The sequence below is a fragment of the Anser anser genome (genome assembly GCF_964211835.1).
Source record: "Anser anser genome assembly, chromosome: 3".
Taxonomy (NCBI): Eukaryota; Metazoa; Chordata; class Aves; order Anseriformes; family Anatidae; genus Anser; species Anser anser.
Window position 1 is genome coordinate 120,909,113 of NC_139722.1, and position 27,134 is coordinate 120,936,246.

The following is a 27,134-nucleotide window of genomic DNA, read 5'->3' on the forward strand; positions in this document are numbered from 1 at the left end:
CTTTCTCCTTTTTCTTGTCCATGTAGCTATATGTAGTGAGGTAAATTATCTTTTAGGAGAGGCATGCTAGTATCTATGAATTAGGCTCATTATTGTTTTGTTGTTGGAGTTTATGCATTAAAACAAAATGATAGATTTATCTATCGTATGTATGTATCGTATGTATTTATCTACCGTATGTAGTTGGAGCCAAATCCTCTTTGAATCTCTTTGATCTGACAAACCTTGGAGTAAGACTTGTATCCTCACTGGCTTTCCCTGTCTACCCTCCATCACCCACTGATTTTCCTTAATTCTTGTTCCCAGGCAAGGCTTTTCTGTAACTGGCAGTCTGCTCAGTGTGTCCTATAACTGATCCTTCTGCATGCTGCCTCACCTGCAGGGTCATGGTGCTGGGGTCCTCATTTAGGGGTGTTGCAGCTGCAGGGACAGCGATCGGGGAGGCCACCACATTTTACCAGATCACGTATGGTTTTTCTCTGAGTCACATTACGGAGCTGCCCATTTTCTGTTCTGTACCATAACGCTAGACTTCTGGCTATATTTATTGCAATACTGTAAAACATTAGTGTTGCTGTTAGTTACAGGTGAAGCAGCAGCCAAAATTCTGAATTATAATTAAATTGGGTTTAGCTTAATCTGTATATATTTTAATGTTCTGCTTTTTAGTCCATAAAGAATTTATGGGTTGTCTTTACTAACTTAATCAATAGAGAACAAATCAGTCACAGGTGATGTTTTTCCTTGCTGGTGTTTAAGAGCACTGTGTAAAGACCAGGAGCCTACTGAAGAGGTACTGTTAGCTGTCACGATTTGAAGTGGGCTCAGCATAACGCCAGATTACATTTTGACAAGATGTCTAACGGTGACGTAAAGGGTCAAAGTTTTAAGGAATAACTTAAAGGAGAGAAGTGAGGCAGCTTGGTGCCTCATTTGTGGTACTTGATAATCGGCCAAACTGCTCCAAATATACTCCTGTAACTCAGAGTATTAGTCAATGTGCCGCTATTTTTCTGAATGGCACTTACTGTCATTAAACTTATAAAATAAAAGCTTTTCCTTTTAAGAAGGAACTCTGAAGACCTCAATCAGTGCTCTGTGTCCTGTGGTGATGGGAATGAGCGAGCTGAAGCCAGTGATGCTGTCACAGTGGTCCATATGCTGGGGAAGGCAATGACTGATGTTGCTTGCGGTATATGGACGTATAAAGGTCAGGGACCACCGCTCAATAACCTGTAGAGTACAAGCCATTTTTCTCGTTTATTATTAGAACAGGTCAAAACTCAAATGTTACATGCATTAGCCTCCCTCTCTTCTGTTCACTTCCACTTGCAGTTAGTATTGGTGTTTTTTTGCCCAGACCCACATACCTGTCCTGGACAACATGGGCTCCTTCACTGAGTTAAGGTGGCAGTCTCGAGGGTCTTGTCTGGTAGCCCCAGAGATAGGCTGTTGTGTTTTTCTGGCACCAGCTAGACAAAGAAGGCTTGCGCTGCAGTGAGAACCTCGCCTTCATTGCTGGATATTGTTGAGAAAATGGGCAGCATTGTATGTTGAGAGAAGACCATAAAAATTGTCACAGGACACAGAAGTCTAGAGCTTTTGGAAGATATGGATTAAAAATCAGTTAGCAGATGAGAAATGAATGCAAAGAATAAAAAATCAATTCTCTTGATGAAAGAGGTGCAGTAGTATTAGGGATAGCAGTGTCAAGACCAGTTTTGCTCAATATATTTGTGTTTTCAGCAGTGCAGTAGAGAGGGCTATAATTTGCTGATGACTCTGAATGACTGACATTGTATATAAACTTCAAAGTCTTTAGATAAAAATTGCAGAATCCACAATGGAATCATGTAAATGACTAAAACGCGCATGGGTTCTTAATTAGTTGTAACTCCTTGGGGAAAAATTTTCTGAAAGTGATTTTGGATGACTTCTTGAAAACAGTCCTGGCTGCGGAGACAAATAAAATGCTCAGCTGTTAATGATGTGGCTATAGATTAACCTTTTTTTAGTGGGGGAGGAGAGGGGATGTAAATTGAATGCTGCTGTCAGGTGGAACACTGAGTTACCTGAAAGGATATAACAAAAGTAGTGAAGATCTGTCAAATATGTAAAATATTATGACAATCATTGTATTCAATATATTTCATGAAAGGAGAATCTAAAATGTGCATCTTCCTCATGTTTATTTTGTTATAAAGCAAAAGGGTAATGATGACGTTAGACGACGTAGTATTTTACTTTTCTGTTTTGGCGAGCTGTTCCCTGTTAAGGGGTAAAGTCCTTCATAAAGCCTGCTACAGCAGCACATTGGGAAGGCATTAATGAAGGCCAAAGAGAAGATCCTCACAGGGGAAGGGAGAAGGCTTCCTTGTGGCTGCAGGTAAATTGAGCAAGGACACGGAGGGTCTGAGTCCCTTTTGCAGTTAGCACTGACCAGTGTGGTACATGATCCTTTTTCATGCCAGAGGGAAGCAAGAGCACATGCTGTTGGTGTTGAGCAAGCTGGTGGCTCCCCAGGCGATGTGCCCATGAGCCGGCCATCAGCTCAGTGATCAGGGCTTGCTGCTTTGGTGACTGTCCTCCTAGTTGGCCATTAAATTTGTTCTCATGTTATTTGCTCTTTTCACACGTTTTAGCCTGCAAAAAAAAAAACAGTTCCCCTTCTTTTGTCAGCTTGTCCATACGTTTTGTTCATAGTTATGCAGAAAGATCATTGAAGACGACCAAATGCGTGTTGAACTAGGTGTCCTGCCTTTGCCATGGCCAGGAACCGATGCTTACTGAGGAGGGTAAGGACAGGGCAAGATTTAATGACAGTTGTCGGAAACACTTTCCTAGTCTGAGCTTTTCATCGCTCGGGGACTTCATGATCCACAACTTTTATCTTCGTTCTTTAAATCCCTCATTGGCTTTTTCTGAGGTGAATTTGTAACATTGATTTTTTTTTTAACTCCCATAAACTTTCACACGATATCCACTGTGCTTTTTGTCAAGAAGCATCTTCTTTTGTTTGTCTTGAACTTACAGCATGCTGGTTTCATTTAATGTCCCCATTTTTTTTTGTCCACCCGCAAGTTTGATTGGAGGATCCTGAGTTATTTTTGTTGCAATGTAATGTGCTGTAACTGTGTATCACCCTATGACAGTCTTGTTGTGGTGGTTATTTCAGTGTGGGGTTTTGATCATGTATAAAAAGGACAAACTTTCATTAAAGGGAGGTTTGTTTGTTGTTGTTTTTTTAATTCAGCTGTTCATTTTTCAGTGTGGAATTAAAGTCTTGATAATCTTTTAAGTTTAATGTAGTGTTACTTTGTGCTATACTGCAAGTGATTTAGCATTTTAATTTAAGACTACCATGTGATTATTATCCAAATATATTTCTTCTCTCACGACTGGGGAAGTCTTGACTATCAGTAATTTGGGGATATTACTTCATTATTGAACTGATGGTTAATAATGCCAGCTTTTAGGGAAATGAACACTTTGTGGATGTGTCTCCATCTACTGGAAAAATACTCAAAGACCCACACATTTTGACCATGTATAATCTCCTGTTTGCTAGCTAACAAGGCAACAATTGAGCGAATGTGGGTGGTAGGTCTGTCAGATGTGGGTGGTGGATGAATGAGTCCCAGGTGGGGAGGGTGGGCTTGAAGGGAGAAGGACAAAAAGGGACAGAGGGGGAGAGGGATTCTTCCCAAAGGAAATGTGTGAAAGGTCAGAGAAAGTGTAGTACTGCCTCCACGAACAACCATAAAATCCCGTAACTAGTTAAAGGAACATTTAAAGGACTGGCAAAACAGATGGTGCATAAGTTAAAACTGTACAGGAGCAACTTACCTTCTGCAGCGATTTCAGCAAGACAGTTATTTCTGTGGTTGTTACTCTATCATTCAATCACAACATGCAATTACTATAGCAAACCTTCTGTCATATTGCGCACGTTTTCACACTTGTCAGAGGAAAAGTCGTAGATTAAACAATATGGTTTAAAGCACTGTTTAGTTATGAATTTCGTAATTGTATTTTAATGTAAGACAGAAGTGTTCTGCTGAAGCAGATCTCCAAAGAGCAAGAACCAGGGGAATATTCTCAGGAAGAAAAACAAGTATCGTTGGCCATACAGATCCCATTAGCACAAATGGAAATTTCTCAGTGCTAATGCCTTTGCATCAGTCTGAAAACACAAGCAATTAGAGCCCCGTTTTGGAGTCATTGCATGTACAGAACTCTCGCTGAAATCAATGGGAGCTTGGAGAAAAGACAGACAGAAGAACCAGGGCCTTAACACTAACATACCCCTTTTTCTTTTCTACAGTCCTTACCATACCACATGGTACAACTTTTCAGTTATTTCTTAATTCTCTTCAGAGTATTTGAAAACAAAACAAACAATAAACCGAAAACAAATTGTAAAACCACTTTTCAAACCCTTTTGTTTTTGTGTAAGACATTGCCATCCACAGATGCAAGTTTTTCATTTCATTCGTTTTCTTCGTTGCCTCCTTTCTGTTTTTTTCCTCTGTTTGTTCTCAAGAACTGGTATCTGACATACATAGTTGTTTAGATGTATATATGTTGCTTTTGTCTCTCACGCTAAATGGTTCGTGTGAATGATGAAGTATTAGTAATGCAAGTGGTTGTTCCTTATAACATTTCTTGAATAATAATGCATCTCAGGTTTAGAGCTTTTCATGTCTGCCTTTCCTTTAGGGAGAGAGGAAAAAAAAAAAAAACCACAACCGAACTAAACCAATTCAAAGCAACAACACAAGGATCCCAATATGCTTTTAAAAAAAAAAGGGGGGCATCTGGGGGCAAGTCAGCAGAAAAGACAGGGAAATCAAAGCAATAGCTATATTTTTCAGTTCCGTTTTGATTAGTCTGTGCAGTTTTCATTTGGGAAATATGTATTTAAAAAAATCAATAAAACTTTATGCCTTTTCAGTTGTGATTCTTTTACTATTTTAAAAATACAAGTACCAGCTATTTCCAAACAAAACATTTGGAAATAAGAAGAATTTGACAAGGCTTTAAGTGTTACTTGAATCCAATACAAAAGTCTGTCTGGATCATTATATTACACAGGAGGGCATAGAAAATTAAAGTCATGCGTCCATTTTAAAATAGTTAACCTTGTATTTTTGCAGCAGCACTTATTGAGAGAGAGAATAAATGTCTAGAAGAGAATGAAAGCTGGAAGAGCTTACAGAAAATATTTTTACTTTCTCTCTTTTTCGACGTTTTTAATATGTGTGATGGCCATTCTTGGATTGACACTGAATTTTTATTGAGCCTTATTCTGACACATTTACTGATGCCAAGTGAATCATTATTCAGATTCATTGAAATTCGTGGAAATTCTGTCAGGGGTTACTCGTAAGGACAAAATGTAAGAACCTGCAAACCTGGATTGGCCTTTCTTCAAGGACTCCTCATTTCCTGAGTGCCCAATTGAACTGGTTGCCACTGATTTTTTCCAAAACTTCCTTTGACAGAGTGGTGATTTCCATTTTGTTAACCGACCCGAGGTACCAGAAATGAGGCATCTGGAACTGCTGGGCTATTGCTGGGCAATATTGTCACAGCTTGTTTATTTGCATCATTTGACAGCAGCCTGAGAAGAGTAACAATGGTAGAAATAGGATTTGGATTCCAGCTGAAGTTTAGGATTTCTTGCTGCCTGCAATGGCTCTGAATCAAGCCACAGATGGTAACAAGGCGCCTGTAGCTGCTGCTCTCCTTGCACAGGCGCTCCAGCAACTCTGAAAGCAAGGAAGGACCTCAGGAAAAATTGTGAAGTGGATCTGAAAGCAGATGTGCTGCGGCTGTAAGGGAAGTGATAATGGAAGCAGTGAATTCAGAACGGAGTGGATGGCAGCAATCTGTCACTTATGGGGGATGGAAGGAGGGAAAGGAAAAAGCTGAAGTGGGGGAATAAAAATAAGGGGAAAATACTGCACTGAGGAAACTCATAATAGCTGTGGAAACATTGGTGTAGAGGCTGTGTCTGGGAACAGTAGAAAATAAAAACACAATCTCCTTGGTCTTTAAAAAGAATCTCAATTTGTCTTTATTGTGATTTATGCCATCAGCCCTCTTCAACAGTATTACAGCCACGTAATCCACAACTGCCGTTATTTATTCTGGATAAAGAAGGCAATTTTAACTGTGATCTCCCTTGACATTTCCCAAGGTCTGCTCCTGTCTTCTACCTTTCATCATCATGTACTACTTCAAGGCAATCAACGTCTCTCTTGCCTCCCTCAAAAAGAAACGTGTTTTGGTTGGTCACTCTGGACCAGAGTGACACAGACATTGCAGGTTAGGGGAGATCAATTGCATAGCCCTGCTCCTCTTCACCTGGGACAATTTCTTCATGGGCAAGGTTGGAATCCAAATAAGACATTAACCCACTTTGTCACAGTGGCTAGGGTGCCAGGAAAGAAAGAAAATAGTGTCTTACCCAACAGGGTATCTTCTCTTTTTCATTTTATAATCTGTGTCAATGGCAGTTGGAACCATTAGACCTGCATTAAAATTACATATTACTTATATAAATGGGAGCTATAAATATCACAAATAGTAAAACTAAAATTGCACCGAGGTTTAAGAGACAGTATGTCTAAAACCTACAAAATTAAGGGCATTTAGAGGAAAGCCTCAACCTCCATCTCTCCTTAATTTACCTCATTATTCTAAGTTGTCAGAGAATGATCTCAATACTATGTTAATGTCACTTTATGGCTTTTTTTCTCAAGGTTCCTCAGATCTGAATCAGACTACAGTAAAAAGTGCAATTATATTTCCTTGTTTAGGTGGTTTAGGTGGAGCAGTAAGGATGATACAGCCTGGAGTTAAGGTGGAGCATTTACTGAAATCAGTAAATACTTCTGTAGCCAAATATCTCCTTTCAAATGTTTTTATATTATTGTGGGCCCTTATCCTTTTTTTTTAATTATTATTATTATAAATGCAAAGCTGGTATTGATCTCTAGATGTGTTGCAACATGCAAACACTACATTAGGTATGTCTTCTCCTATCAACCTGCGTGGGCTCAAGCACACAGGCTTGCAATGCCCGTTCCTCTGAGAATAAGTGGATGTCTCAGCTTTTGCATCCCCTGGGGGTGGAAGTCATGTCGGACTACCAGGAGCCAGCACTGTGGCCAGCAGATCTGATTTTCCCATCTGTGCTCCTGGAAATGAAACCAGTGTGCAGGACTGAGGATGCTGTGTAGCTCTTAATTAGCCCTTTTTGAGAAACACAGTATATTAGCTAGCCTGGAGGTGCCTGCTCGGTGCTGGCGTCTGTATTTGTCTGAGGCAGGAATCTGCCAGACAGGCCTTCCTTGGACTGCTTTAGGCTCCCCTTTGCCGTTGCACCCACGAGGCTGACTACTATACATGATGATTTCATGAAGCTGGGGAAGTCTGGCCCATCATTTTTCATTAGAAGTAATTCTGTATTGAATCAGTGGAAAGAATATTCCTGCGGTTAGGACTCCAGAGAGAGAGAGTTTCTGAATATGCTTTCTGGCAAATATGTCTGATTTCCTGTGCTTAGGGAGAGATCTGTTTCACCTAAATTTAGCTTAGGTATCTAGCTTCGCTCTGTAGTCAGTGGTTCCCCATGAGAGCCATTCATTTGACCTGAAACAGCTGAATTACCTTCATTATTAACTGCAGCGAGAATCCTAGACCTAGAAGTCCAGCCTTGACATGGCTTAACGGAGATGAAGCTGCATCCTACTTTTCCTCTTGGTTAGCAATACAGGTGTACGATGAGGTCAGTGGATCCTGTGGGATCTTGTGAATAGAAGGGTGCCAGTGGGGGTGAGATGCCCAAACACTACTGTGAAGGAGGCCTTTGAGGCTAAAGAAATGGGACCCTTTAACACAACAGTATTTTTGAAGGAGGTATGATTAAACAGTGTTGTTAGTCTTGTGAAAGGGATTCGTTTCCTTGATTTGAGATAGTGCTAAGGGCTGTATCCGAGTTGTTCTTAAAAAGGAAGTTGTATGTTCAAGCTCTTCTTGATATAATAGTTAGATACTAATAGTTTAATGACTCCAGAGGAAAACCTGCTAACAGTTTCACGTTCCGCAGTGCTGAAAGGCTAATGAATACAGGGCACGTAGGTGAGCATCCCTTTCCCTTTTTGAAAAATGCAAGGGGATTTTTAATTTATTCCTCTTCAGTATCAAGGAAATTCCTAACATCTCTAGTAGGACTAGCAGCACATCATAGATGTTCAAAAATCAGGTAGCTGTCATTCACTTCCAGACCATTTTTGTGTAGGTTGGTATAGGAAAAAAAATAAAATTAAATTAAAAATCTGTTATAGGTTCTCATTCAGTGTTCTGTTCTTTCCTCATTTGTTTTTAGTGCTTTAACTGGTAAGCTTTTGTTCCAATTGTGATGACTTCTGAACACCTTAAGTAAATGCTGCCATATACATCCACTTACTATGAATCTGTCTGTATTTTATTGTTATGCGTGAGATGGATTGAAAACAGGCTGAGCTGCTGGGATTAAAAGTTTCTGGTCAGTGGCACAAAGTCCATCTGGAGACCGGTCACTAGCAGCGTACCCCAGGGGTCAATAGCGGGGTCAATGCTATTAATTACTTAAATGATGGGCAGAGTGCACCCCAGGGAGTTTTCAGACATACAGAGCTGGGAGGAGTGCCTGATAAGCCAGATGGTTGTGCTGCTGTTCAGAGGCACGCTGACAAGTTGGAGAGTTGGGCGGGGGACCTCATGAAGTTCAACAAAGCCCTTCCCCCGGGGAGGAATTACCCCATGCCCTAGTGCATGCTGAGGGCTTGCCGGTTGGAAAACAGCTCTGCAGAGAAGGACCTGGGGGTTCCTGGTGAATAGCAGAACTGGGATTGTTCAGCCTGGAGAAGAAACAGCTCAGGAAGGATGTATTATCAGTGATATCATACCTAATGGATGGGAGGAAAGACCATGAGCCAGACTCCTTCCAGTGGTGTTCAATGAACAGACAAAAGGCAGTGGGCAGAAATTGAAACATAGGAAATTCTATTTAAATATAAGAAATTCCTTATTTATTCTGTGGTTGGTCAAACTCCAGAGCACGCTGCCCACGGAAGCTGTGGAGTCTCCATCCCTGGAGATGCTCCAGCTCGACTGGGCGCAAGAGTCCTGGGCAACCTGCTCTGCATTCCCCTGCTTTAAGTGGGAGGGCTGGACTGCATCATCTCCAGAGGTGCTTTCCAGCCTCAGCTGTTCTCTGTTTGCTTGAAACATGAATAGCTCTTCTTCTTTCTCTTCCTTTTTTTTTTTTTTTGAGAAAACATTTCCATAGACTATATAATTTTATTGCTGAGGATTTCTAAATGTGAATGTTGTATGATTTTCAAAAATGTATACCAAAGTGTTAGTCTCTAGTTCCTCTATCAGCCTTTCGTTCTTGCTACAGATGTGTGGATAGTTCAGAAAAAAAGGTAACCCTCCCCCATAACTGAGTTTGTACGCAGGGAAATCAAATTATTTGGCTGATTTTCAGTCCAGATCTTGATCTAGGTAGTTAATTTGAGCTATTGTTTTTATTTTTTGAAAAATAATAGATTTCAACTTATCTAAATAAAAATCTGGTGAGAATCCTCAAGTAGTGTATCTCCTTAAATAGATTCCACTCTGTTTCAGTAACTGTAATGTTGTACAGTTTTGCATAGATCACTTTAGCAGCTGGTTTCAATGTCTTCAAAAATCTATTTTAAATTCATATAAAGTTAGAATACACAGCTGCTAAAAATCATTTGTAAATTTTCATGGTGGCTCCTCTGTTGTTTTTTTTCCCACATTCTCACTGTTGACTGAATGTTCTTTGGTTGAGGTTTGCAATTATTTAAGTAAAAAAATAAACAAAATTGTCACTTGGTTTGCATTGCTGCTTTTGTGGCAAACAGGTCATCAAAGGAAAATCCTCCCCCACAGCCTCCTGGTCTTGTTTACAGGAAACATTAAAGGTGTTCTTTCAGCCTGTTTAGCCTCTCAGGTGGCCTCTTTCAGCAACTGTGCTTTTGTATAAATAGACCGTAGCTTTTCATGCAGCCTATGTTTGTGGTGAATATTTGTATGGAGCAGTCTGAGTAGGGTCAGTAGAAACTTGTGGTGATCTTGGAAAAACTCAAACACTGTTGTGGATTTCTGTGATCTCCTGAGTTATGGTGAAGCTCTCTACATGCTTGTTGCAAATCATTTTTACTAAGTAGGAGCCCTTCAGTCAGCTTTCAGTAGTTTTGGGACAGGTCCCATCTATCAATAAACATTTGCAATCCAGCTGTTAGATTTTAATCACTGCCCTGTATCATTATCTAAGCCAGGTGTACTTTGATTGTGTGATATTGACTTACATTTTGGTAAATGGAGGCGCATAGAAGAATTTAGATACCTGGTACAGAGAGGATGATTCACGTTGGGACTGGATCTGAACTTCAGCTCTGTTTCCTTGACAAGCATCTTCTCTCAGTTATCACTCACCTTTGAGGATATTTCCTCTGTGAATGAGGAAGCTCGTATGAAAGCCGTGGAAGTTTAAATGTGATCTGCCGTATTCAAAGGAACATTTCAATTTTTTTTTGAGGCAATGATTACTTTTGTGTTCTTTAAAGACAGATTAATAAACATGCTAATGTGGTCTATAATGAAAACTGAGTTTAAACGTTCTCATATTCAGTTCTTCCACTTAATTTCTTCTCTTCATTTTCAGTATAGGAAACTGCATTAGAGTTTTGTTAATAGGTCTTCTCTGAATGATAGTAATTTGCAAAATTTGTTGTTCATTAAATTACAGTTCAGAATTATGACAACTATAGAATTTATGACTGGAGATTAAGACTGGGAAATAACATAAGTTTTTCTATTTTTTTCCAAATAGTAACATAAGGGTTTTTAAAAGGCGACCGAATAGTGTTATAATTAGTGGCTTGTGAAATGGTTTGGTTTACAAATTTAATCCTTCTGTTAAAACTAGTGGAAACCTGACTCTCAATGCTTGATGTTACTGCTATCTTAAATATGTGTGTATTTACCCTGTGAATAATTTGTGCAGCTTAGTAGGTACAAGAGGCCTTGAAGTTTCTAGATTTAGGTGCTTTTTGGAGTTATGTGATTTTATGGAGTATGGAATCCTGAAGAGCATTTAAGGCACTCATTTTCAAAGGAGCTTTGGCTGTCCAACAGGAGTGGCAGTGTGGCTGATGCTGAAGCTAGTTGATGCTCACTGGAAAATGATGGTACAACTGGATTCAGACTGTTTAGACTTGGAAAAGTTAAGTAGGGGCAGACTGGTCATGGCAAGGGGAAAGGAGCAGTGGTTCTGTTGTTAACTCTCATTGCCTGATGAGCTGACCAGCTAGCATGGTTACATCCCTCGCGCTGTCCTGGAGCTCTATAGATCATCCTCCTGTCGAACTGTGGGCACAGGTGATGGATGCCCTGTGAAGTTGCATACCACAAGTCAGTGTCTGCACAAGAGAGCTGTCAGCATTGCAGTATGGCTGTGTGCAATTTGAGTTTCTTTGTCCTCTCCAGAGCCCTTGGGAAATACGGTTGTGGCAGGGATGTATTCATAGTCGTCGTAAAAGGGAGACCAGGCAAGGTCTAGCCTTGCATGCTCATCGGTTCCTAACCCCTAAAACAAGTAGCTGTAAGCATTTTACCAGAAAGCCAAGCTAAGGATATAAACCAGAGTCAAGGTCTCTGCTGTTTAATCAAAAGAAGGTGTACTGGGTGTTATTGTGACACTGAAATACTGGGGGGAGTGGGCTGCAGCAGGTAGGTGGTACCCTGTGCATGCCTGATGGTAGGCTTGTGCGTGCTAGCTGTCCAGGGGGACACTGCCATGATGAGTACGGATGAGCTTGCGGGGTTTCCAGTTTTCAGTCCCTCTGCTTGTGCATCCAAAATAAGGATTGTACTGGGTTTGGAGCACATGCCAACTGGTGGCTTAAATGTCATTTGCTGCCTCTGAAAGAATGGAAAGGTTTTCTCTAAGTTCATCCAGGACCGTGCTTTCTCTGCCACTTCATAGTCCAGCTCTGCAACCACAATTCATCCCTAAATGTCAGCAATACTTAGGGGGGGTAGGAACTACACTTTGCCAGCCAAAAAAGGAACATGAAGAACAGCCTTATGTCCAGCCATGCAGAGCTCTTTTCCATCCTTGCATTTCCTGGCTGAGGTCCTGTACACTCCCTGCCTTTGTGGCACCCTGACCAAGTGCTCTGAATTATAAATGTGTTATGCTATATTCCCCCCCACACACATATCTCTTCACCACCTACTACATTTGAATCATAAAATCTTGTAGTGAATATAAATGATTAATTCCTCAAATGATTGATATCCTTTAAATTAGTTTACGTTGTGGTTTAGCTTTCATAGTACTGTGCCATAGTCCTGGTAACAGCACTTTGTAATGCTGTGATGCATATGCAACAGCTCTTTGGGGTTGTGTGTCGAAGGATATTCATAGTATCCTATCTAGACATTTTTTTTTTCTGGTAGAAAGCATAGGATTTAGGCAGTAAATGCATTTTTTTAGGTGCACAGGAAGTGTTATAGAGGTAGATAAGTGACAAGGAAACAAGAACATTATTAATCTGTGATGTTCTATGAAGTTATTACAAATACTATATTTAGAGTGAACTCTTTTATAATACACATGGGAACTTAAGGTGTGAAAAGTCCCATATTACTACTTTAAATCTATGCAGCAGAGCTTGTTGTAGCATAGGCAGCTTTCCTTTGCAATCCTCTGCTTTGCTTCTGCAGAGTCCCTCTGGCATTCACCCTAGTGAATCACGGCAGAGCAGTGTTGTCAGGACTCCTCATAAACAAGCAATTTTCTCTCTGCCCACTCCTCTGCCACTTCAGCTCATGAGGCAATCACCAACCATATAACAAACAATCTAGCAAAGGTGCTTGCCATGCTCCTTTTAAGACAAGAATGTGTACTACACAGAGGAGCTTATCTTACTCTAAAATTTTGGTATAAATGAAGGAAGCTGGAAGACAAAAACTTGGGTCCAACTTATTATTACTATTATTATTTATTAATAAAGAAGCCCTTTGAGGAAATTAGAGCACAGGTTGGCTGAGCTTGGGGTCAGGTCCTCTGAGTGGCAGGATGGGGCATCCTCCTCCTGTTGAAGCCAGGATTCAGGCATGTTTCAGACATGGCAAGTGTTTTGTCACTTAGGTTTTTGAAGCTTTGGGTCTCTTTGGCATTGGATGTTAGTGCTTCCACAATTGTAAAGACTCTGTAGGGACAATATTTCAAAGTGTAAGGTAAGTTTAATTATGTTTGGTCCATAAAAAACAGGCTGCATATCATTTTCTTGGCCACTGTGGAGAATAAAATTGCACTGGTGCAGTGCTCAAAGCCAAAACCCAGGGCAACTTCCCACTTGCTGGAAAAAAAAAAAAAAAAAAGGGCAGGGGGGAAGGGAGGAGGTTCAGAAGAGAGGCTCTGAGTGGATAACTCCTAGCAGTCAGTGTCTCAAGGGGATAAAAGCAGGCAGATCAGGAGCACGTGAGGCTTCGCAAGGCTCTGGGGGAAGGTGGGAGGGAAAGGGAAGAAACCCAGCTTGAGCTGATACAGGAAGGCATCACATTAATCGAGCAAAGGCTGGCTGCTACTTCAGATTGTGGAAAAGAAGAGGAAGGTGAAGATGCAGCTTCTAGAGATGGCAAAGGAGAAAGGTGCTTGCTGAATACACCTTTACCCGCCGTTGGTTACCTGCACCTCTGCCAGCAAAATGTCTGTAAGCTCAGTTCCCAGATCGCTCAGGATACATGGGGTGACTTTGCTTTGTTTACTGTCCCCTTCTGCTCCTCCAGGCTGCTATGCTGAGAACAGTAATGTTTGAATGTCCCCAGGCTCAGGTGGAGGGTTTTCTGCAGTGCTGTCGTAGGCCCCAGCTAGCAAGGAGACTGGCCAAGAAAAAAGTCCCAAGTAAAAAGTGTAAGGCCAAACATTTTTTTCCATCTGAGGGAATGTTTATTGCCTTGAACTTGTTGGAGAAGCTTGTGTTGGTGTTTTGTGTAACAGTTAGCTATCTTCAGCACAGAGATATTGAGAAATTTTGACTTCACTGAACAACTACATATTAAAAAGAAACATGTTTCTATCTGCAATGTTGGTAAAAACAAGGACTTCTTAAAAAATGTCATGAGTTATTTGTGAAGATCCGATAATGAAGGATTCTGCATGAAGAAATGACTCTCAAAGATGAATGTTAGTTAGTGCACTTTGTGAGGCGATGCACTGAAATCAGAGAAAGCTCAGTTTGTCTTTGATATTGTTTTTGTCTGCTGTGTGTGTCCTGGGAGAAAAGTATTTACCTTGTATGGAGCTCTGTTGTGGCAGAAATGACCCTGGGATGCCCAAGCAGAACGCTGAGCACTTAATTTAAAGAAAGTTCTTGCTCTGTGGAAGCAATTATTAGGCCTGCAGTGGGAGGTATCTGCTCATGTAGACGTGGCGATTGTGTACATCTAAGGTATAACAGTTAATACATTGCGGCTCAGTGTGAGCTAGTACCCCTTGTTGTAGACAAGCCCTTAAGTATTTAAATACCCAGGTCTCTCTCACTTAAATGTCTGAGAGTCCAACTTAACCTCCACATGGTGACTATTGTAGATTTTCCTCATGAAACTGCATTATGTTTCAGCCTAATTAGTGCTGCTAGCTGTAGCTTTAGTAAAGAAACATTAGATTAGAAAGTACCAGAGGCTGAGTGCCCACATCCTCTCCTACAGGAATTAAATCAATTTCAGTCTTGCAGTATTCACATAGCTGATTTAATTTGGCCTCTTTCTCTAGATGATGGCAGCAGCAGAGTAGGAAGCTCTTGCCGTTATTACTTGTGTTTTACTCCAGAGCTGAATCCGTTTTGAGTGCTGTCAGGGTAGCATTGCTTATTAGCCCCCAAGTAAAGCAAACACTATTTCAGTAGTAAAGAAATTAAAGGTTAGTCAATAAATAGCAGTTACTGGCAACAAATTAAGATGAGGAACATTTTATTGTGGTAATAGGAATGAACGTTTCCTACTGTGAAATTGGATTTTTTATTGAAATCAAATATATAATTAAGATATTATGCACAGAAAAGGTTAGAAACCTTAACATCTTTTGTCCATCAGCCAAATATTGTAGTATGTTGATATCCATGCTGTGAGTTCCCCATTACTGCTCTGCCAGTAATTTCAACCTGGCATCTAGACTAAATTGTCTCCCTAGGAGCCAAGAGGAAACATAGTTGATATGCGATCTGAGGCACGGGCCTTTCTTGAATGAATAAAAGCGCTGTCATATTTTACGAAATTACATCTGCTGGTTATATGCGATGATCATCTCTCAATGAGGGAGAGGGCAGAGTTCACCTAAGTTATGGCACAGGCTGGTATTTGGAAGGCACTTGATAGGATTTTACACAATCTTTTAGCTTCTCTCACATATATTTAAGGTACACGATAGAAACTGAAAGCAAGGTAATGATTATGATGCATCTACACAGTAATTTTAAAATAGGTATTAAGAAACATGCACAGCACAAATTGCTAGCTAAAGCTTGCTAAACAGCCTCAGAGCAGTATATTCTGTGAAGGAAGACGGGGAAATGCGATAAGCGTCTGTCATGCAATGCCAAAAATGCAACTCTGCTTAATCTCCTTTCCCCTGAGCAGAGCTCAAAAGGAAGCCCAGTCACCTGCAGTCTGCGGGCTTCCCCTTCAGCACTCAGCTCCAGGGGCCCCAGAGGACACTGCAGCTGGGTGCCGGTTGTAGGTGGCCCTTCTGGAGCAGGGGTTGGACCTGATGGCCTCCAGAGGTCCCTTCCAACCTCAGTTGTTCTCTGAAGTCTCACCAGTGCATGCTGGTGGCCCCATGGCCCCAACAACAGTGGCTGTGCATCCGCATGCGTATTTGAATTGGTGGTGCTGCATCCCTGTGTGGTGCAGCCCAAGGAGCTGTGGGGCTGATGGGACTTCAGAGGTGCTGGAGAGCTGTTTCCCTGTGCCCAGAGTCAGGTATGGTGCAAGAGCAGGAACTTGAACCCTCCCTTTCTCATTCCCTTTGACTGGTAGGAGTATCTAAAGCATGTGCATTACTTGAGTTGTGCAAAAAAAATCGAGAGCAAAGCACTTGTTTGGAGCAATTTTCTCTCAGCACGTGGGACTTCAGTGCTGGTGAATTTTGAAATCTCTTGCCAAATTGGATAAAATCATCATTTTTGTCTCTCATTGCTGGAGTGCCCATTGCCACCTCAGCCTGAGCTCTGTAACCATATGCATTTTTTTTTCTATTCCATTCCTCATTTCCTTAAAGGGCTGATTTATTGGGTACAAACTACAAAGCTAAGTATTTTTCAGGATGTAAGTCGTCGTGGTTGTGAGAAGGAGTGAGACTATAATTCTTCCCCACTTTATTTTACTTAAGTATTTTCAGAGGGGAGGGGAAGGCTGTATTCTTTCCATTAGACCTCTCCTTTCTTAATCACCATTCCCTAATTAATTCCCTGGTTAAATATAAAGCAAGCATTAGCGTTGAATAATGTTTTCCTGTGTGATTAAGTAAAGAAGAATTCCTTTCTTTTGTATGATGACTCATCGCCAGGGGATCTGGAGCAAGCCTGAGGGTGGATATTTGAGACTCCTGTTCCAGGTGCTCTTATACCTTGGAGCTGTGTTTGCTGTCAGTCCGGAGGTGGGAGGCAAAGGTGATATCACATATCAGCGGCACACAAAGAAAATTGTCTCTCTGGTGAAACCATGTCACTAGTACAGCTTGGGTTTCTTCTGGTGGAAGGCTGAGTCTGACTCTTGGAAATGCAAATCTCTAGACAAGGCTTACAGTTAGGAGAAATGTAAATTGCTGCTCTTTATAGCACAATGTACGTAATGATTTTTTGCTGCATGATACGTTTTCTTTGGTGTCCAAGCTGGCCCCCAAAATTTCTTTTTGCCCATCACTTTCTGATTCTTCTCTCTGTACCGGTTGGCACACCTGACCTGTACCAGTGAAACTGTATGTTGGGTAGCATCATATACCTTGTGGCTGAAAGAACCGAGGTGAAAAAAGAGGCTCTGAAATGAAAGGGGAGGTTGTAGTAAACCAGGTCGTGGCCAAGAGGCAGGGGAGGGCAGGGTTTAAGCTGGCCAAGGTTACTTCACCACTGAAGAAACGTGGTCTAACTCTATCCAAAGAATACAACTTTCTTCTACCGTACTAGCTCATGGCATTGATTTTCAGCTCATGGTGATAATTTTTAGCTCAAAAGGGAGTTTTAATAATGATTCTTGGTTCAAATGTTGCTGATAGCTTGAGATGAGAAAAAGAATATGGCTTTATTAACTTAGCAGCAAGGAAAACATATGGAATATGTTTCATATAATGACATGAAAATGCCTGTGGAGTGAATGCTGTAACAGTGAAGTCTCCAATAAATAATTGCTGGGTGTTGAAAAACAGGCACTTAAAAATATACTCAGTTTTTGATAAAAAGTTCAGAAAACAGAAATCCCACTGATGTTTGTTCTTTCATTTGTTTTACAGGCATTCCCCTGCATTTCAACGGGAATTTATGGTAAGAAAGACCTTAGGTGTCACTTATTACTTGTTTTTATTGCTATTATTAGTTGTTTAACCAGGGGTGTTTCATATCAGATGTCTTGTCAGTCGTTTTGACCTGCGAATCTACTTATACTGTGTTAAATAAGAGACCCAAAGCCTTTGACTGTGACTGGATACTAGCGTGCTGTTAAATGGATGCTGTCGTGCAGCCCTGAGGAGCCTGCCAGCCGGGGCCCATGACTGTGATTACACTCCTGTAGCTCTGGTAGCTCTTAAACACACTGCTTGTGTCTTCAACACTGGAAAAACGCTGTTTTGACAAAATTTTCTATCCAAAAGGCAGGCAAGCAAGCAAGGCTCTGCAGTGTCCAAGGCTGGGGGAGAAGGTCCATTTTCCTTAAGCAAACTTGCTAGAATAACGTGAAATTTAGTTCCCTGGAGTTGTGCTTCCACAAGTTTAGCTTACTAATTTACACCCAAATTAATACTGTCTGAAGATATGGAGGGAAAAGGATATGATAAAAGTTAATCACTTGCTCTGTTGTAGTTTCAAGGTAATCCACCACTCATAGGCAGCTGCTTTTTGACTGGCACTGTGGAAGAAGTGGGCATGACATTTAAAGGAGCAAAAAGATGCACTGTTCCATATTGGGAAATATATATGGAGAAATCTGTGAAAGGATGTGCAAATTCACCAGGGGATAATAGTATTTTGTCACAAAAAATCACGTGGGCTGTGATTTTTTTCTCTCATTTAGCTTCACTGAGCACGTACAAGTGATAATAGGTTAGGTTACTTCTACAATTTGGGGATTTTAGAGAAAAAAATCTAAGCAATAAAAAAAATGTTGTCATTGTGTATCACCATAGTATGATATAGCTGCTATGTGAAAATAACATCTAGTAGTTTTTAGTTAAATTAATTTCAGCTTTAATCAGGTATTGTGGATGCTGGCAAAATATTAAAAACAAAGTGACAGGAGTATTTAGGGTTGCTTTTTCAAGAAATACTTGGAGAAGGTGTTATTTAAAATTGATTGTTTGGCTGTAAATGTGAATTAGGCTTCAGAGGGCATAATAAATTACTTTGGCGTATTTTTTGCCACTTGAACCTACACCTTTGTTAGCGCAGAAAACATGCGGATGCCATTCCGGCAAACACCAGAAGTCACTGAAAATGAATCTGGCTTCAGAGACAGCTCTGTCTTAGCCTGCAGCCCAGGTCCAACTCTTGAACTTTCAGGGAAGGTTCTGTATTTTAGTTCTTGACTTCCTGACTTAAGCCTTGATCTCTAAATCTCCCCACAGACACGTTTTTATTATTTCACAAAAATAGGCAAGACATGGTGTCAATATATGGAAATTACTGGTGGTTGGAACTTGCATATAATAGCAATTTCATTGTATAATTGGCCTAGTGAATAGAAAAGGTCCCAGCAGGTGAGGAATATGGTTACCTGAAGTTGATAAAGGATGCTGGATCTCCAGTAGGAATCTAGATTTTACTTTCCTGGGATAATGGATGCTTCTCTTAGTTAGCATTGGCTTTTAACTGGTACGCTGTGACACCACTGAAACACCACTAGTGTGGCAGATGCTGTTCGAATAATTGGTTGCTGTTTTCACCTTTGTTAGGAGAATTGAGGCATATTTCTTGTAAAATATTCTGTTTTTTTGATGATGTTTTTTGTATAGCTTTTTTTTTTTAACCTCTAATTTGATTTTGCTTTTTTACTTTTCAACAAATAACTTCTATTCCTCAGTGAAAAAATACTTATCCGGGGGGGGGGGGGGGGGGGGGGGGAGGGGAGAGAAGGAAGAATCTTCTTTCCAGACTCCCAAACGTACTGGGTGCTGGTGTAGCAATTAAATGGGCAACCCTGTATCAGGCTTCAGGTGCCAGTATTTTCAAGAATGTTTGACAGAAGTTGCAGTGCTAAAACTGTGCTATACGTTGTGCTTGAGGTGTAAGGTACACCCCAAACACACAAAGGTATGCTTTCATCTTTCTGTTTTTTGTTTTTTCTCCCTTCTATCCATACACATTCCTTTAGATAATGTCAGTGTCTAGACAAGCAAGTAGATCAGTTTCATTCCGGGTGCTCTAGCTGATGAGTAATGCTTCACGAATCGTACAATTAATGCTGGACTACCCCAGTAAAGTGCTGGTGAAGGAACATACAGCCCTGATTTCCCACCTCAGATCCAGATGAACAAGTGCCGTCCATGCAGAAACCCTGGGCTGATAACTGAGTTTCACCCCCCCGCGGAAGGGGACAAATTTGCAAGAGATTGAGTGGATGCAGTTGAAGAATCTGGAGTGCATTTTGCTCCAAATTCTTGTAAATGCCTACATTGCTTGTCTTCTCTATTATCATTAGATGAAAGTAGTCACACTTCTCTGGAGAGCAGTCCTTTCCTGTTCGCATCACTGCTGATCACTCCCTTTTTCCCATAAAAAGGAAGCTGGGAAGAAGAAAGCAAGCCTCTTTCAGAGGTTTCGGCCAAGGGCAGATTGCTTTTCATGAGAGGGTGTTGGGCGGAGGAAAGGTCTGCCTTTCCTCTCCAAACACTTCCACGATCCCCGCCTCCACCCGCAGCACTGGGGAGGTTCCAGCCTGGACGAGTTAGAGCCCTGGGAAGGCCATTTGCCACTAGGGCGCTGTGCCAGGAGTCAAAACTTTGCTTTTAATGTGCTCCTATTTAAAGAGCACTGGCAAAAGTTTCACTCATGAGGGATCTTTGCTTTAAAAGTCTGATAGCTTCAAATGAGGGATTAAATCTTTAAAAAATGAGGTAGAAGCAACCGATACTGAACGTTTGTAAGGTCTGCAGAAAAAGTATGGGTCTACCCACAGACGCTTTGGAGAAAAAAATAGTGTTATCTTTTCCTAAGAGATCCCTGTCAGCTCTAATATGCCTCTAAACTGATAATCAGTCTAAGAAAGCAAAGGTTATGAAGCCTCATGTCCCCATGGATCCCTGGGTTACTCCTTTCTGTTGCAATAAATGCTTTCCTTTATAACAAGAGCATGAAGTTTCATAAATAAAACTGCTCCGGGAGTACAGAGGACTTGTACTCGCTCCCGTGTCGTTAGGGATTGCCCTGTACTGGGGCAGCAAGTGGCAGAGCCGCAGTTCAATAATTCTCAGCCTTGAGCCAGGAGCACAAGGTTAGCATTGTTGCAGCTTTATGAAGGCCTGTTTCGTTTTTAGGGATATTCTTATGTTTTGTCTCTTCTCTTTTTTCAAAGAAATTTTGCTATTAAAAAAATAATAAAGGTGATAAAAATAAATTCACAGACAAACTTGTAGTCCAGAGGGTAAAAAGAGTTATTTTAGGCTGTATTGTGTCTGATTTTCACTTTATACACAGTGATGACTATTTACACATCCACTTTCCCCATCATTACCACCTTGTTATATCTGAGGTACTGACAGAAGATTAAAAAAAAAAAAGAAAGAAAGAAAGTGACTTCCTTGGGTAGTTTTTATGGAAGGGCAAGTCATTATCATGTCTTTAAGAAGCTATCCACAAGTTATAGTGTTTGCAGCCTGCAAAGTGAACAGGGATGTCTGATATGGTGCTACAAATCTTATGAGCTGCAAAATTAAAACAAGGCTTTGCAGATGGATATGAGAAGACAGGAATTTTCATGCTTTGTCACATGCTCTGTTGAGAGATCATTATGGGCTGGACTACATATGGAAGGATTTGGGGATGTTATGGTCTACGCACACCTTATTTGTTACCTCTTTCTGTTATTTTACAGTAATACAGGCTTTGGCTTCTGTTCCTAGATACTTATTTTGGCAACGTAAGCTGCTCTCTGGCAACATAGGCAAGAATTTAAATGTTATTTTAAACTTAGGGAAGGAAAAAAGGAAAGAGGGGAAGAAAGACAATAAGAAGAGAAATCTTCAGCTGGTATTTCTTTTCGTCTCTACATCAGTGTAACTGTATATTTTACCTTAGCTTGACTTTCATCAAGGTATCATCTAACCTTTCTGAGAAAAAAGATAATGGCAGTTCTCAGATTTTGGTGTGAATGCTGATTTGAATTTTTTTTAAATGTAGAGAGGAAAAGGGAAAAAGTCTAAAAGCCATGAAAGTGTAGAACGGGTCTGCAGTGATGTAGGCAGTGGGAATGCTCAGGTTCACCACATTTTAAACACCCTTATTACATTGGAGTAAGACTTATTTCTTTTAGAATCAGGCCACTTAAGCTTACTTGTAGCTTTTGGCCTGGTCATGGCAAAACATTGCAAGGTTAAATTTATTATGTGTTGCTGCAGGAGAGTCTGAAAAGCAGACATGGAAAGCAAGGAGGGAAAAAGAAGCGGGGGGGGGGGGAGGGAGGAGTGAAATAAAGTGTGCAGTGTGTATATAATACAGTCTCAAGGCAGGAGGCAGGGAGGTATCACATATCCTCCACTCTGCCTTGTCTCCATCTGCGGAGAGAGGTCCCTCGGTGCAGTGCCAGCTTGTCACACAGCTGTCCTGACCTCCAGCACAGCGTCCTCTGTACCCGAAGAACAATTCATCCTAGCAATCTACACAGGGCTGGGAGCGTGTCCATCAGCTCTTCTCGCTGTGAGGTGATCTGAGATAGAGTGTAACAAGGGATTAACCGATAGGTGCACCACCGAAGGATTATGAAAGCCCTCTGAAAATCTGAGTCAGAAGACTAAACCAAATGTTTTCAAAGGCAGAACGAATTTCTGACACCGGGCTAAAGGTTGAGGCAATCTATTTCTATCTTTCCCATCTGTTTCTCCTCATTTTCTGTTGGCATTTTGTTCCTAAGAGATCTATTTCTTTAATGAGCAATTCTAATAAGGGTTGTAGTGTTGTCTTTCCAAAGAAGGAGTTAGCTTCAAAATTTTCAGAGCCGTTATGCACAAATAATGCACGTGGTATAATGGTAACCGTGAAGCAGCCTGGTATTCATCTGCAGTCTGATGCTCTGAGTCCTTGTAGCCATCCTAATGGCCTGACGTTGTACGTGGTGATCAGCATTTGAATATTGTGCTGTCAGTAGTGGTGACCTAGGAAAATGGATATTATAATATAAATTCTCTGATGGGGGAGGGGAAGAATCCAGTAGGTCGCATAAGGAAACGTTCCATTAAGAGGAATCTTCCCTATTACTAAAACATTTTCTTAACCTGATCAGCAGCTCCTCATCCCTCAGCCCAGACTGCATCAAATATTTGACACCACAGCGTGGTTTTAACAGTCATTTGCTGTAACTCATTGGGAAGTTAATTGCATTTTGTTATTTACTCCATAATTTCTGTAATGTAATATTTTAGTGAAAATGAAGATGTATGATAACTCATTTTTTGTTGCTTCTTTTGGGACTGATTGCCAGTTAAATGAGACTATTATTAAAATTAATAATAGGAGCAGCTATGAAATGACTATTATAATATTCAAGTAATCCTAGAAATCTAATTACTGCTTGTATAAAAATTTGTTGCATACATTATTTAACAGTGTTCTTATTTCAGACAGTGTAGTGTCCGTGATACTAATCGGTCTTTTCCCATATTTTAAATACTAAAAAATGATTACTGGAAAGTGTAAATCAATGAGCTCTTAGCAGTCTAAAATTAACATTCACTTGACATACTTAGAAAGGAGAAGCTCAAACTTGATTCCAAAAGAGAGGCTTAATAAGCTCTCTTTTTCTGTGGAAATTGGCATTTTGTGGATATTGTAGTAAGGCTATCCTGAAATTTATCTATTCTGAAGTTCTTGCTGACTGTCCGACTTCAAGCGTTTCACCTGAATCTTAGAGGACGAATACTAACCTTCATTAAAATACTGTTTAGATACCATCCATAATAAAAAATAAATTCAAAAGCTTAGACTGAACACTCAATATTCTTTCCTCAATTACCTTCTGGTATAGTTATTTTTTTTTCCCCTTTTCTTTTTAGGAAGAGATAGGTAAAGTTCCAATGTAGTTGCTTCTCTTTTAAAAATGGTAGAAGCATAAAGAACTTAAGGCTTTGTAAAGTCTGGGAGGTCTGGCTTCTTTGTTATATTTACTGCTCTGATTTTATATTTGTATATGTTAATTGCTCACTTCAATCTTGCAACTTCACGGAAACAGTTGTTTTTGTGCTCTCTTGCTCTTGTTTCATAGTGGCTTATACCTTGAAGTTCCTAGCATGGCTGTAACTCATAGGTAGTGTCTTTTGCAATGACCTGTACAGGTATTACAGACTGGTGAGGAAAAGCCAGTGACATCTCCAAAGGCATCAAAACCAGACTGCACTTGCTTTTCCTCATTTTTCTGCCACGTTTTCATTTTTTCCCAGGCAAGCTATTCTGCGACATATAAAAAAGCTGGAAAAGATTTGTAATGTGCAGAAAACATACTGCTGATAACAGAACCAGGGCTTCAGCTGGTCAGATGTAATACTTGTTCTGGTATTCGTAGTTTTCCATTCAAAGAATTAAGACTGTCTCAACTACCATGACAAAAATTGAACTGCTGTGTCACTGTACACCAATAACATCACTTAATGTCCTCTTGTAAATTTTCCTGGCCAATGTCAACAAGGTCATCCATCGTATGTGTGTTCTATGGCTTTACAATCAGGAAAAGCCAAGGCTTCTTTGAAGCCAATTTATTAACATACGAATTTAAGTAAGGAAAAAAAAAAAGTATGGACCTTGTTCCAGAGACTTTACATTAATGTGATATATGCAGTATAAAATAGCTCTTGGTAAAAGGCCCAATTATCAGTATCATTTTTTTCCTTGACGTAATCTTGCCCCTTCTCCCCAGAAAAAAACTTGGAGCCTAATCCATTCATGAATTCCATTGTCTGCACTGGCTTTAATGAGTGTGGAATATACCACAGAATCAGAGAAGCAGCAAATAGCTGAAGGATGCCCACGTTTAAAATTATCAATTTTCACTTTATTTAGCTTTAAGTGCATAAAAGGAAATGTAGTCGCCTGATGTAACTTAAAATTCATTACCTCAAAGAGTTTTGAGACTACTAGCAACTAGTATAATTATTTGGATGCCTATTTAGACAATTAAATCAATCAGCAAAGTGTGTATGTTGCTATTTGCGGCTATTTCTACATATATTTTTCATCTCGAGAAGCAAGACAGTGCTGCGCACCCTTGGGATTCCCTGAGGTTCTGAGTAACCTCATCTAAGTTTGTTATTTCTCCTGCTTGGACAGAAGGTTGGACCAGGTGACCTCCAGAGGTGCTCTGGTGATTCCAACCTCTATTTTTCTGTGATTCTGAGTTGCTTATGTTTTCTTCATTGGCAAGTGAGCTTCACATCAAGGAATCTCACTGTTACTGCAGATTCCTTGGTGAGATGTCATCAGGTGCTATAGCAAAGCTTTTTAATTTATTTTTTTATATAATCATCAAGTGTGGTGTGACAAATTAGCAATTCTTGGAACATCTTTTTCATGGCTTCCACAATTTTACAGTGTATGTTGTGTGTGAAGTACGTTACCTTTGAGTTTTAAACACATTGTGAAAATAAAGACAGCTATTTTAGTGGTTTCAGTCAAATTTCATGAAGCAACTGAGCTTCCTTGAAAGGAGGAACTACATGTGAAATTAATCTAGTTAAAGAAGAATAGGTATCATCTTGACATCTGTAAAACTACTCCTTGGTTTGAAAACTTGCACGGGAGCTGAGGTGTGCCATAGGAGCAGTGATTTCATTTACCCGTGCACTGCAGCATGACTAGTCTTGTATGTAATCTTAGTTATACATCACAAATACTATAGACTTCAGCAGCTAGAAAAATTAAAAAGAAAAAAAAATTGCCTAGGGTAAGATTTTTAGTCCATCAACCACAACCACTTTAATACTGAATAATTGTTTTAACTCGCATTTAGAAATGAAGTGTTAAGCATATTCAGTTAATATTGGATACCACTTATGACTTAAAACATATTCCAGGAGAACAGAATAGTCACACTAGCCTGTGCTTGTGTGTCCTTATATAGTTTTTAACAGCCCTAAGACAAGTGCTAACTAGGAATAATATTTGTGGTGTGATGTGTATCAATTAGTTTTACCACAAAGGTATTAACTGCATCTTTTTGAACTTCTGTAACTGTGTTATGTATTTAATACATGAGGAAAACAGCTTGCTCGCTCTTATTGTTTCCTTATTTCTGGTGCACAGTGATACTCTGGTCAGCGATGCCATGGCCTAGCCACAGAATGTTGTGGAGTTGCCCATTATTTGCCGCATTTTCTGTTCTCCATAGCAGGCAGCTTCTCTTACTGTGTATTTATGTAATACATATTGTAATGGTCCTCATCTGCATTGATGACCCTAAATACTCCTCCGGTGCAAATACAGAAAGGCACCATATGCTCAAATTTACTATGAACTGCCAAGATGTTCTCCCAGATGTTTGATGTCTGGAAGTTACTTAAAGAAGCGTGCAAGAGGTGTATGCAGTAATATTGGGGCTTTTAGGTAGCCTGTGAAAGATGAAAAAAATAAAAACAAAAAATTCTGCAAGGACAGATACTTCCTCATTCCCTTCAAACAAAATAAAAGATGATCAAAACAGACTTGCTATTTTGCATCTCATCATGGTACTTGAAAGACAATTAATTCAAAGGTGTCTCTGCCACTGTCTTGTCCTTTATTTCCACATCTTTGTGAGATAGAAATGCTGCTATATATCATTGGAAAGGGCAACCGCTGCTGAGGCAGAAGACAGCTAGAAAAGTCAGATGAACATTGCTGTTTATGGTGGTGGTGTACTGACAGACCACCATGGGCCTAGGAGGGAGTTGTGCCTCTTAGTCTTCAAAACCTGTTTAAGGCCAGTGTGCCATTGACTCTTGGAAACTTGTTCACTCATATTTTCTGCCTGAAGAAGTGATACCCAAGACAACAGTAGAAAATACAGCTAATTACAGCAATGGAAGGAAACACATATCACAGTGGCCTGATTTTTCTTGAGTGAGTGTTTTCGTAAAACTGATTTTTTAAGGTGGTAGAAATTTAGATTTGTACACGTGCTTTAAATTTATGCAACTTCAGTAATCTGCTGAAGGTTGTATCAGTGCATAAAATTAATTGCATGCGTGCGTTGTCAGGACTGAGGTATTATTTCTCAAATTCCGTATTAATTATTATTAATAAAAAATCAGCTCATTCTGGAATTGTTTTCTGTTTCATGAATAATAGGATTCTGATAGATTAAATTTAAGCTAGTTGTCTGTGTTAATGAAATATTAAACAGCTACTGAAAACATATGTGGCTTACTGCAGAGGAAGCACAGTAAGAGTCAAAAATTACCTTTCTGTTAATACTGTTGAGGAGAAAGTTTGAATGCTCTTAAGAGCATCTGTGCAGAGTAGAATCATTGCTGCTTTTGTTTACTGAGCAGTAATGGTATACATATTAAATTCCCCTTCAGGCTTACTCAGGGTGAGATGTTGAGAAACAAATGTGCACCTTGTTGAAGTGTTAAGTCAGAAGTTCAGTACTTCTTAACA

The 27,134-nt window shown here is 40.1% G+C and overlaps 1 protein-coding gene across 9 annotated transcripts in view; it reads left to right on the forward strand.

Annotated features, from left to right (window-relative positions):
* Positions 1-27,134, forward strand: part of MACROD2 (mono-ADP ribosylhydrolase 2) — an 859,998-nt gene that overhangs the window by 560,017 nt on the left and 272,847 nt on the right. For all 9 annotated transcript variants that reach the window (XM_083829142.1, XM_083829141.1, XM_083829148.1 and 6 more), the window contains one exon: positions 17,597-17,627. In XM_083829142.1, the coding sequence (XP_083685268.1) occupies positions 17,597-17,627 (31 nt within the window). The remainder of the gene's footprint in view (positions 1-17,596; positions 17,628-27,134) is intronic.